This window comes from Giraffa tippelskirchi, chromosome 10 (assembly GCF_054371585.1).
Source record: "Giraffa tippelskirchi isolate mGirTip1 chromosome 10, T2T-mGirTip1v1.2.pri, whole genome shotgun sequence".
NCBI lineage: Eukaryota > Metazoa > Chordata > Mammalia > Artiodactyla > Giraffidae > Giraffa > Giraffa tippelskirchi.
In genome coordinates, this window is record NC_137284.1 from 76,310,619 (window position 1) to 76,323,403 (window position 12,785).

General features: G+C 39.0%; 1 protein-coding gene across 4 annotated transcripts in view; it reads left to right on the forward strand.

Annotated features, from left to right (window-relative positions):
- The window catches only part of ABCB5 (ATP binding cassette subfamily B member 5), a 144,023-nt gene that overhangs the window by 126,006 nt on the left and 5,232 nt on the right, over positions 1-12,785 (forward strand). For all 4 annotated transcript variants that reach the window (XR_014067562.1, XR_014067563.1, XM_081536770.1 and 1 more), the window contains 2 exons: positions 2,560-2,757; positions 4,539-4,745. Coding sequence is in view for 2 of the 4 variants with exons in the window: in XM_081536770.1 (XP_081392896.1) it covers positions 2,560-2,757; positions 4,539-4,745 (405 nt within the window). In the remaining 2 variants the exon portion in view is untranslated. The remainder of the gene's footprint in view (positions 1-2,559; positions 2,758-4,538; positions 4,746-12,785) is intronic.

The following is a 12,785-nucleotide window of genomic DNA, read 5'->3' on the forward strand; positions in this document are numbered from 1 at the left end:
AAAGCTTTGCATTAAGATTTATTCTTTTTTTTCTCTGATAACATATGCAAAGTAAATAGTATCCTGCTACTTCAGACATCATTTTTCATGGAAAATATATGTGCAAGCAGAAGAGCGGAAATGGGAACTATATTAAATTATTAATATTAAAACACATGCACACATTTAGTCACAAGCTCTAAAAGATATATACATTAAATATATATTCAGCTTTTCTATACATTTTAAATTTAAAAGAATAACTATTAGGTATACACTTAAAATTTTCATTTAAATGTATTTCCCTCTAGAATTTTAACAGTAGATTTATATGTATGATAGCTTAAAATAGTACATTATCACTAGAACTTCATAATTATTAAAAGAAATGCTAGTTGTTAGAAATAAAACGATCATGACATTCTCAAAATAGAATGCTTTAAGATACACGAGTGTCACAATAAAATTTCATACTTGTCTTTTGAAAAGTAATGTAGGAAAATTTTTAAATCTTAGGATTTAGATATTTAGTAATATTACTAGTCACTTCTTTCTAAATGTTACAGTAGAGGGATTGAGCATCTCACTGATAAACATCCCCATAGAACTATATCAAAGGGATAGAATTTGGAAATGTTTGTTATAAAGACTATAAAATTAAGTTATTTAATCTTTATTTTATTTAATATACACGTACTTCTATCACTCCCTGTGCTTTATTTTTTTATTTTAATTTTTATTCATTTATTTTTGGCTGTGCTGGGTCTTTGTTGCTATGCTGCCTTTTCTCTAGTTGTGGTGGGCAGGGGCTTCTCTCTAGTTGCGGTACGCAGGCTTCTTCTTGTGGTGGCTTCTCTTATTGAAGAGCACAGGCTCTAGGTTGAGCAGGCTTCAGTAGTTGCTGTTCCCGGGCTCTAGAGCACAGGCTCAATAGTTGTGGCACACAGGCTCAGTTGTTCTGTGGCATATGGGATCTTCCCAGATCAGGAATCAAGTCTGTCTTCTGCATTGGCAGGTGGATGCTTTACTACTGAGCCACCAGGGAAGCCCACTCTCTATGCTTTAAAAAATTAAAGTCGGATAAAACAAAATTGGCAAACAACGATAATTACTGAGGTTGGGAGATAGGCATACATGCAAGCAGTCCATTAGATGTTATTCTCTCTACTTTTATAGATGTTTGAAATTTTTCCATTACAAATGTTTAAAATAGTAAGAGTAAAATTTTAAATGTATTAAAGTCAGGAAGTCTAGAATATCTCTCTATGCCTTTCCAAAAGGCATCAGAGCATACAGAAATAATTGCACTCTCTAAGGTTTTTTAAAACATTTTTTTTTGCAAATAATATTCATGTGCTGTAATGGGCAAAACAAAAAGCATTGAAAAAGCTAAAAATAAGCTGCTGTTAAACTTAATATTTTGGCACATATCATTTCAGGATTTTTTTTTCTAATTCTAAAATACTTAACCACAAGTTAATATTTCTTTCCTTTGACAACAGAATAATTTCATTGTCAAATATTTTTTGACACTCCTCCCCTCCAGCTACCCCTGCCTCCTACCTATATACTGGGCTCAGAATATGCTGAGCATGATTATTAAACCTCACTAGTTAAAATGCATTTGATTGAGGGCAAACATGGAATTCAAAAGAACCTAAAATCTTACGAACCAAATATATAAAGTTAATCATTGTTTAGTGATTGTTCTGGAAAGTCTTTTATAAACATCATACTTATGATATACATCAATATTGGTTTACAAATTATCAACCACTAAAGAGATTGAAGCATAAAGAGAAAAATAAATTTTTAGGCAAATGTCACTGCCAAAAGAACAATTAACAAAGATAAATCTGAATTTAAAAGAGATGTATATAAACTGTAAATCATGGTCCAACTTATAAAAACAACATTGATATATAGATACATGAGGGCTCCAGCTATTCTGAGTTAAGCAATAATACCTATAGAGCACAAATAATATCTGTAAAGCACAAACTAATTTTTTTACAAGATGTATTTATTTAGAGCAGGTGGTCAAACAGCTCTTCTGCAGATCAGACTGTGACTGGGTACTGAAGCCAAAGGAAACTAGTGTTTTTAGGAAGTCTGAGAATTAAGACCACAAAAACTACAGATTAAAAATCTCAACCAAAATGACAGAAAGTACTGATGCTGAAGCTGAAACTTTGGACACCTGATGTGAAGGGTCGACTCACTGGAAAAGACCCTGATGCTGGGAAAGTTTGAGGGCAAGAGAAGGGGCCAACAGAGGATGAAATGGTTGAATGGCATCACCGACTCAGTGGACATAAGTTTGAGCAAACTCAAGGATATAGTGAAGGACAGGGAGGCCTGGCATGCTGCAGTCCATAGGGTCGCAAAGATTTGGACAAAACTTAGTGACTGAACAACAACAATGTGCAGTCAGCAACTCGACAGAGAGGAACATGATGTTTAAAATTAAAATGGTTGTGGAAACATACACAGTTTTCAGAAAGCACTCAGCCAGTGTGCTGCTATTTGTTACAGACCTTCTAAGTCATCCTTCTAAACACTGCCAACTTTCTTTCACAGGACATATGTGAAGGGAATATAGAGTTCCGAGAAGTCTCTTTCTTCTATCCAAGTCGCCCAGATGTCCTAATCCTTCGCAGTTTATCCCTCAGTATTGAGAAAGGGAAGACAGTAGCATTCGTTGGAAGCAGTGGCTGTGGGAAAAGCACTTCTGTCCAACTTCTGCAGAGATTTTATGACCCAGTGAAAGGACAAGTGGTAAGACTGAATTCAAATACAACTTATCTGGAGGTTAGTGGGGCTGTTCTTAAACATTCCCCTGGGCTTAAGTTCGGCTTCCTGCTATTCACTCTGGCCATCTCCACACCACAATTCTCTAAACCATAGGCATGATTAGAGCTCTTTTGAATCAGCTCCATTAAGTTCTGCATCCTGATCTCAAAAAAGAAATGCAACCTCTCCCTCCTTTGAACTCCAAGGATGGTTTTTCTTACCTGGCACTTTTCTTACTCTAACTTATATTCAGATTTTCAACTATTCTGTCCCTTCAAACATCACCACATTACAAACACACAAAGACAACTTCCTGTTCTGCCTTCCCCAACTGCTGCAAAAAACAAGAAGCCCATAAAGTCAAAGATTGTCATGTTAGTCATCATTCTGCTGCAATTTACAGTCTTTTGCCCATCACAGTCTCAAAGATTATTTGCAAAATGGAACAGTCCAAAATGGCTGCCTTCAAAGAAAACAATGAGTTAACAATGAGTACCAAAATTAGGTAACACTCGGCTGTTTGCATATAGCATAGCTGCTGCTGCTAAGTCGCTTCAGTTGTGTCCGACTCTGTGCGACCCCATTGACGGCAGCCCACCAGGCTCCGCCGTCCCTGGGATTCTCCAGGCAAGAATACTGGAGTGGGTTGCCATTTCCTTCTCCAGTGCATGAAAGGGAAAAGTGAAAGTGAAGTCGCTCAGTCGTGTCCGACTCCTAGCGACCCCATGGGTCTGCAGCCTACCAGGCTCCTCCACCCATGGGATTTTCCAGGCAAAAGTACTGGAGTGGGGTGCCATTGCCTTCTCCGATATAGCATAGCACACTCCTTCTTTTAAACTCTCCAATGATTTTCTATCATAGTTAGAATAAACGAGAGTCTATACTATCATATCAAGGTCCTTTGTGATCTAGCCCCTGCCTCTCCCTCCAAACTCCTCTCCTATCACTCCTACCTCATTATACACTGTGTATCAGTCTCACTGACTTCTTTATGTTCTTTAAATACACAGTGTTCTCTGAACACACATTGTTCTTGCTATTCCCCTGATCAAAATGTTCTTACTATAACTTCTTTGCCAACAGTTTCTCATCATTCATATCTCAGTTTAAAAATGCTACTTCCTTAGACGGGACTTCTTAGATAGAATATAATGCATTCACCTGTCCCCTTCCCAAATCCTTAGCACATTCTTAGTCACTCTCTATCCCATTATCTTGTTTCATGACACTTTCTTTTTCTGATGTTGTTGTTTGTTAGTGTGCTTATTATCTGCCTCTCTACACTACAATATAATCTACAGGAGGGTAAGACCTTTGTCTTATTTATTACTCTTCCCCCAGTGCCTGAAGAGTCCTCATCACATAGTAGGTATGCTTATGCTCATCAGATGTCAGTTGAGTTTTGTTACATCACTATGCTTTAATAAAGCAGGGTCCTTTACAGTGGAGGTTGGTCATTTTTCATCTGACTTTAGCACAGAACACCAGACTTCATTCTAAACTCTGGGCAGGTCTCTAGAACATATAGCCACTCCCAGAAATGTCAAGTAAGTTTAAGAGTTGGTACTTCAGTTAGTTGTTAATACATGCTGTCTGCTTCTATACAACATATGATTTATGAGCCCTTCTTGGGTAATATTTATGCTATGAAACAGCTTGAATTCCTAACCTTCTTATTATGATTTGTATATGTTTGAATACAGTGAACTGTAACATGATACAGTTGTTGGATCTTCACATACCATTCTCCATTCTGCTTTTGGCAGCTATTTGATGGTGTGGACGCAAAGGAATTGAACGTACAGTGGCTCCGTTCCCAGATAGCAATCGTTTCTCAAGAACCTGTGCTCTTCAACTGTAGCATTGCTGAGAACATTGCCTATGGTGATAACAGCCGTGTTGTGTCACTGAATGAGATAAAAGAAGTAGCAAACGCAGCAAACATCCACTCTTTCATTGAGGGTCTCCCTGAGGTAAGAAAATGTCTGAAATCTTGAACTAAAAGCTGTCAAGTATGCCCTAATATTTTATTGGGCTTAAGTGGTTATTTTTATATGCTCCTTGGATTACACAATTTATTTATTGCTGGCATCTAATGTAAAGTTAGATATAAAAAGCAAAATTTGAGATTATGTTTGTGTGACTTTTTCCAAGACCAACTGTATTAATATTCATTGAATATGAATTTTCATATTTTGATTTTACACCTTCTATTCATTTATACTCTACTCATGGCTACACCACCATCATCCCCCTCTGGACCACCTTGAAAGTGAGTGAAAGTGTTAGTCTCTCAGTCATGTCTGACTGTTTGTAATGCCATGGACTCCTCTGTCCATGGAATTCTCTAGGCAAGAACACTGGAGTGGGTAGCCATTCCCTTCTCCAGGGGATCTTCCTAACCCAGGGATTGAACCTGAATCTTCCACATTGCAGATGGATTCTTACCGTCTGAGACATCAGAGAGGACCACTTTAGTACCTTCTTAATCTGTCTTCCTGCTTTCAGTCTTGCCCCTTTATAATTCTTCCTCACATCAATTGGATCTTTTAAAAACATAAAGTAAATCATACCCCTCCCTGTCTAAAACCTCCTAACGTCATCCCTTTGAACTAAGAATGAAATCAAAACTTCTTATAAGACTGGCAAGGCCTTCTGTGATCTGGCCCTTATCTCCTCTTCATGTGCTCACTCTCTCCAGTCATACTGACTTCTTTCTGTCTCATGAACTTGCCAAGTTATTCCCTACTGCAGGACATTTACACTCACATTTCTTTAGCTGGGTTCTCCCTTCCTGTGACTCTTCGAAGAGCCAGCTCCTTAAATTTCAAGCTCTTTCAAATGTCACTTTTGCAGAAGTCTTCCCTGGCCATCTTATTTTAAAGAGGACCCACCAGCCCTTATAGCCTATCGCATAGTCTTCCGAGTGCTTATCACAGTCTAAAATTACCCTGGTGCTTATTAATTTGTTTAGGGTCTCCTTTTCCCAGTAGAGTGTTAGGTCCTTGCCTGCCATTTTTGTCATCTCTCGTATTGGCTGTGACAGCTGACACAAAATCTCAGAAAAGTTGAAAATCTTGGCTAACTGTAAAGCGGGCTTTAGCATAGCAAGCATTGATACAAATCCAGAATTAGTGCACAGAGACACTAATGATAATTGCAACTTATAAGTTCTTACAATATCTATTTATACATACATACACACATAGATAAAATAAAAATATAGGGACTTCCTGGTGGGCCAGTGGTTAAGACTCCACACTTCCTAAAAGGAGCACAGGTTTGATCCCTGGTGAGAGAACTAAGACCCCATATGTTGCACAGTGCAGCAAAAAATTTTAAAAAAGTATATGTATATACCTACTTTTATATATATATATATATACATACATACACACACACACTTACTTTTGATTAGAAACAAATTTGTATAATGTGGTTTTCTAGCTCACTTTAAAAGGAAATGCCAAAGTTTAGTAAGCATTATATCAAACAATCGGAGAAGGAAATGGCACCCCACTCCAGTACTCTTGCCGGGAAACTCCCATGGACGGAGGAGCCTGGTAGGCTGCAGTCCATGGGGTCGCTAAGGGTCGGACATGACTGAGCGACTTCACTTTCACTTTTCACTTTCATGCATTGGAGAAGGAAATGGCAACCCACTCCAGTGTTCTTGCCTGGAGAATCCCAGGGACGGGGGAGCCTGGTGGGCTACCGTCTATGGGGTCGCACAGAGTCGGACACGACTGAAGCGACTTAGCAGCAGCAGCATATCAAACAATTAATCTAACGCCCTGTTTTGGGTGAAGGATAATGGTCACCATACTCTCTTTTATACTACTAGATCATCCCTCACCATCTCATGTCCACATTAATTGGTGCCTCTAACTAGAAATGGGCCATTAATACAGTTTCCTTAACTTCAGTAAGCTTCTGCATTACTAACTATAATAGAAGGGGTAACAAAATATTGTGACCCTATAGCTTTCCCTTTTTTAACCAAGACATTCATTGAATTATTGATTCAAGGATAGATTATTATCTACATAATCCTAATAGGATTTTTCTTTAATTTATGTATGGTAAAATGCTATCCATTTTATATTTGTACCATTTGACTTTTACCCTTAAATTGTTTTTTATCTTTCATTTTTTTCATTGTACTATTTCTCAGACTTACCCAAAACTATATACTACAGAGATTCAGCATTCTTTTTACAATCAACTTTGAGAATCATAATGTTATTTCCAAAAGAAAGAATAGCTTGTTTCTAAGTGTTTTTAAATATAACTGTAGTTTGCCTTCATATCACTCTTACCTGCAAAATATATAGAACCATAAAGAAATCTGGTGCCAAAATATCCTTTTGGAATAAGACAAGGGAATTGCTAGTCTAGCAGTAATGTAAATGACCATTTGGAGTGAAGAAAGGACAGGGGTTTGGGGAAATCAACTCAGAGCTATTTCCAGGGTTAAGTTATGAAGGTCTGAATTAATAAAGTAAAATAAAACAAGGAAAAGGATGTAAAAAATATCATAAAAGTGGAATTATCAGGACTAAGCTTCAGGTTTTCTGTAGAAAGTGAGCAAGAAAGTACATAATACACTGGGCAGCTTTCTGGCATGAAAACACAAAGAGCATATGATGAGAGTACAAAAGCAGGAATGATGAAGTTTCACAGAAAACCACACAGAGGATATTGCTTTGAACTGGGTTTTGAAGAATGAGTAGTTCACTAGGCAGAGAGGGAGCAACACCATTTTTAGGAGACAGAATAAGCTCGTGCAGAAACACATACATGTGAAAGGGTTTTATGTGTTTGAGGGAAAATAGGTTTAAAGTTGTGAGCATAAACTATAAAGTGGGGAATTAAGAAGAAGCCACACAAATATGAGCATGGAGTAAATGTGAAGGTTCTGAATTACCAGACTAAGTTTGGACTCTTGTATTATTGGAAAGAGGAAACTGCTAGACCTTTTTACACAAAGAAGTGACATGATCGAATTTTTAAAGGAAAAAAAAAAAATCATTTGAAGCTCAGCCTTTTGTTTGCTCATTCAAGAGACGCTGTGGCCTTTGTGGCAATGGCCCAGACTACATGAAAGGGGCAAGTCCTAGTACATTACAACCTGGAAGAGAGAAATTCAGGTCCATATTTTTCTTCCCCCCAGTTCCAATTTCCAAAAGTTCTTAAATGTCACACCCTCCCCTCCCCTCCACACACAAAGACCATATGTTTGAAGTAAATTTGTTGGGTGGTCAAAATGACATGAGGTTTTATGTAGTCTTTATTAATCCTACTTAGAATGAATTGTCAAATATTTCTACAGAAGTATTCACATATTTGATTACTGATTGCTACCCAGCCCTTTCTGAGAGTCTTAAATAATATATGTGTGTGTGCTCAGTTGCTCAGTCGTGTCTTACTCTTTGAGACCCATGGACTGTAGCCTGGCAGGCTACACTGTTCATGGAATTTTCCAGGCAAGAATACTGGAGCAGGTTGCCATTTCCTTCTCCAGGGGATCTTCCCAACCCAGGCATCAAACCTGAGTCTCCTATGTCTCCTGCGTTGTCAGGTGAATTCTTTACCCCTGAAGCCAGGGAAGCCCAAATAATATATATTGCATATTAAATATAAATAATGTATGATATGTACAATTTATAGTATATTTTATTCTAAAGTAAAGAAAAATAGAACTATTAAACAAATATAGCCCTTTGGGTTTCAGGTAAAGGATTATGAATCTGTCTGGCAGATCAAGGCTAGAGTGTGAATAGCAGTCAACTTATAGAGTGTGCTAAGGGTAACAAATCTATGGTGTATGCCATGAATACAACCTCCAGGCATTTGGAAATATCAGTCTGGGAGAGGAGTTGAGATAACACTGGCTTGGTCTTGAGGATCCCTGAGAAATACATCAGGTGTAGAAATCCCCTAGCGCCCACAATTTCACACAGTCAGCTCTCAGTCAAACCACTTCCTGGCTACCACTGGAACCACCCTGAAACTCCTTTTCAGGTCTGCAGGGAATCTCCAGAATGCAGTTGGTTTAGGATTAGACTCTATCTGATGTTCCTTCCAGGATCCAATTGGTATTTAGATGCAGGTTTACATTGAACAGCTACTGCTTCTTGAGTACCTCATAAAACAGGTGATTTCAGGGCACTCACCATCCCAGTGTTGGCCAGAAAATTGATTTAGATTTTCAGTTGAAACAGGAGAGAATGAAATCCTGTAGTTCTTCATTAGAAACAAACAAAAAGACAAAAACCTTAAGTTTAAGTGTCTGAAAATCTTTTTAGGTTATGCACTGGTCATAGCAAACACCCTATTCCAACAACACAAGAGAAGACTCTACACATGGACATCACCAGATGGTCAACACCGAAATCAGATTGATTATATTCTTTGCAGCCAAAGATGAAGAAGCTCTATACAGTCAGCAAAAACAAGACTGGGAGCAGACTGTGGCTCAGATCATGAACTCCTTATTGCCAAATTCAGACTGAAATTGAATAAAGTAGGGAAAACCACTAGATCATTCAGGTATGACCTAAATCAAATCCCTTATGATTATACAGTGGAAGTGACAAATAGATTTAAGGGACTAGATCTGATAGACAGAGTGCCTGATGAACTATGGATGGAAGTTCATGACATTCTACAGGAGACAGGGATCAAGACCATCCCCAAGAAAAAGAAATGCAAAACAGCAAAATGGCTGTCTGAGGAGGCCTTACAAATAGCTGTGAAAAGAAGAGAAGTGAAAAGCAAAGGAGAAAAGGAAAGATATTCGAATTTGAATGCAGAGTTCCAAAGAATAGCAAGGAGAGATAAGAAAGCCTTCCTCAGCAGTCAATGCAAAGAAATAGAGGAAAACAACAGAATGGGAAAGACTAGAGATCTCTTCAAGAAAATTAGACATACCAAGGGAACATTTCATGCAAAGATGGGCTCGATAAAGGAGGGAAATGGTATGGACCTAACAGAAGCAGAAGATATTAAGAAGAGGTGGCAAGATACACAGAAGAACTGTACAAAAAAAGATCTTCACAACCCAGATAATCACGATGGTGTGATCACTCACCTAGAGCCAGACATCCTGGAATGTGAAGTCAAGTGGGCCTTAGGAAGCATCACTACGAACAAAGCTAGTGAAGGTGATAGAATTCCAGTTGAGCTATTTCAAATCCTGAAAGATGATGCTGTGAAAGTGCTGCACTCATTATGCCAGCAAATTTGGAGAACTCAGCAGTGGCCACAGGACTGGAAAAGGTCAGTTTTCATTCCAATCCCAAAGAAAGGCAATGCCAAAGAATGCTCAAACTACTGCACAATTGCACTCATCTCACATGCTAGTAAAGTAATGCTCAAAATTCTCCAAGCCAGGCTTCAGCAATACGTGAACCGTGAACTTCCAGACGCTCAAGCTGGTTTTAGAAAAGGCAGAGGAACCAGAGATCAAATTGCCAACATCTGTTGGATCATCAAAAAAGCAAAAGAGTTCCAGAAAAACACCTATTTCTGCTTTATTGACTACGCCAAAGCCTTTGACTGTGTGGATCACAATAAACTGTGGAAAATTCTGAAAGAGATGGGAATACCAGACCATCTGACCTGTCTCTTGAGAAACGTGCATACAGGTCAGGAAGCAACAGTTAGAACTGAACATGGAATGACAGACTGGTTCCAAATAGGAAAAGGAGTATGTCAAGGCTGTATATTGTCACCCTGCTTATTTAACTTATATGCAGAGTACATCATGAGAAACACTGGGCTGGAGAAAGCACAAGCTGGAATCAAGATTGCCGGGAGAAATATTAATAACCTCTGATATGCAGATGACACCACTGCCGGGAGCCAGCTCACGAGATCCCACCCATGACAGGGTCATGAGGAAGAGGACTGATTTGAGCAAGGCCTCTCAGGCCTCAGGGAATCTCGGAAGGCTGCCTCAGCTCTCACCTTAAGGATGATATCTGTCTTTCTGATGTTCACTATAATAAACCTCTTCCTATTTTCTGTGACTTAGGCAAAAGGCCTTTCCCGATTCCCTTCTAAAATAGATCATTCTGAAACCTCAAATCAACAAGGCCCCTGAACGGTAGCACCCTAAATAAAATTATCTGGGATATAGAGTATGCTGATCTAAATTCCTTTTGCTAACATATTGGTTTGTTTAATAAATGTACCTGTGCCTTTGGAGCTAATGTGCATAACTGCTCCGTAGTAATAAAACAGCACTGAGAGCCTCTGCACAGAAAGCCCCTGTGGGCACAAAACCCTTCGCAAGAAAAAAGGCATGTTAGGAAATAGAAAAAATATTGCTTTGTGAAATTGTTACTTAATCTATATTTACTCACTATGTTTTTACTCTTAACGTATTTAGCTTATATAATGAAAGCATAATAGTTAGAAATTTATATAAATAAAAGCTTAGCTTTAATACAAATAATAAGACAATTGTTGATTTAACTGATGATTCTTACTTAGAGCTGAACTTCAGCTTGCTGTTCTTTGACTTTATGGAACCACATTCTTTTCTGTTAAGCTCAAGGCATAGAGTAAATTACCAAAAACAGGTTTTACCTTAAAACTTCCTGTTGATAAATTCTTTCCTGATGTGCTCGATACAAAAGTGTTCTGACTGATCAACCCTTATCAATGGAGAGTCACAAGGTGTTAGCAGGCCACCAGGCCAGAAGATGATGTAAACAAAATGAGGCTTTTTGTAACTAAAGACATGCAAACGGCTTCAATGAGGGTCGAAGCTGCTGGCCCATTGAGCTAACTTGATAAGCCCATTAAGGATATACCCATTAAGCTAAGTTGGCATGTCCCTTAAGCTAAGTTGGTATGTCCCTTAAGCTGAATTGGTATGACTCTATACTTTACATTTGTTTCTATATACCACTAAAAATATAAAAGCTGTCTTAAAAACAATAAAGTTGGAAGACACTTGGAAACGCTGAGACTCGCTGTGTCTTCTCATTCGTATCGCCGACGCCGTCCATCCTGAGGGAACTCTGGACCCGCTGGAGCTGGACTCCGGCACACCACCCTTACGGCAGAAAGTGAAAAAGAACTAAAAAGCCTCTTGATGAAATAGGAGAGTGAAAAAGTTGGCTTAAAGCTCAACATTCAGAAAACGAAGATCATGGCATCTGGTCCCATCACTTCATGGGAAATAGATGGGGAAACAGTGTCAGACTTTATTTTTCTGGGCTCCAAAATCACTGCAGATGGTGACTGCAGCCATGAAATTAAAAGATGTTTATTCCTTGGAAGGAAAGTTATGACCAATTTAGGTAGCATATTAAAAAGCATAGACATTACTTTGCCAACAAAGGTCCGTCTAGTCAAGGCTATGGTTTTTCCAGTAGTCATGTATGGATGTGAGAGTTGGACTGTGAAGAAAGCTGAGCACCGATGAATTGATGCTTTTGAACTGTGGTGTTGGAGAAGACTCTTGAGAGTCCCTTGGACTGCAAGGAGATCCAACCAGTCTATCCTGAAGGAGATCAGTCCTGGGTGTTCATCGGAAGGACTGATGTTGAAGCTGAAACTCCAATAGTCTGGCTACCTCATGCGAAGAGTTGACTCACTGGAAAAGACCCTGATGCTGGGAAGGATTGGGGGCAGGAGGAGAAGGGGACGACAGAGGATGAGATGGCTGAATGGCATCACCGACTCGATGGACATGAATGAGTTTGGGTAAAGTCCAGGAGTTGGTGATGGACAGGGAGGCCTGGCGTGCTGCGATTCATGGAGTCGCAAAGAGTCAGACACGAACGAGCGACTGAACTGAACTGAACTGATTGAGGCAACATGTATATTCATATTTATAATCTGTTCTGCTTGAAAGTGTTAGACTCTCAGTTGTGTCCGACTCTTTATGATCCCATGGACTGTAGACTGCCAGGTTCCTCTGTCCATGGGACTCTCCAGGCAAGAATACTATAGTGGGTTGCCATTTCCTCCTCCAGGGGATCTTCCTGACCCAGCGA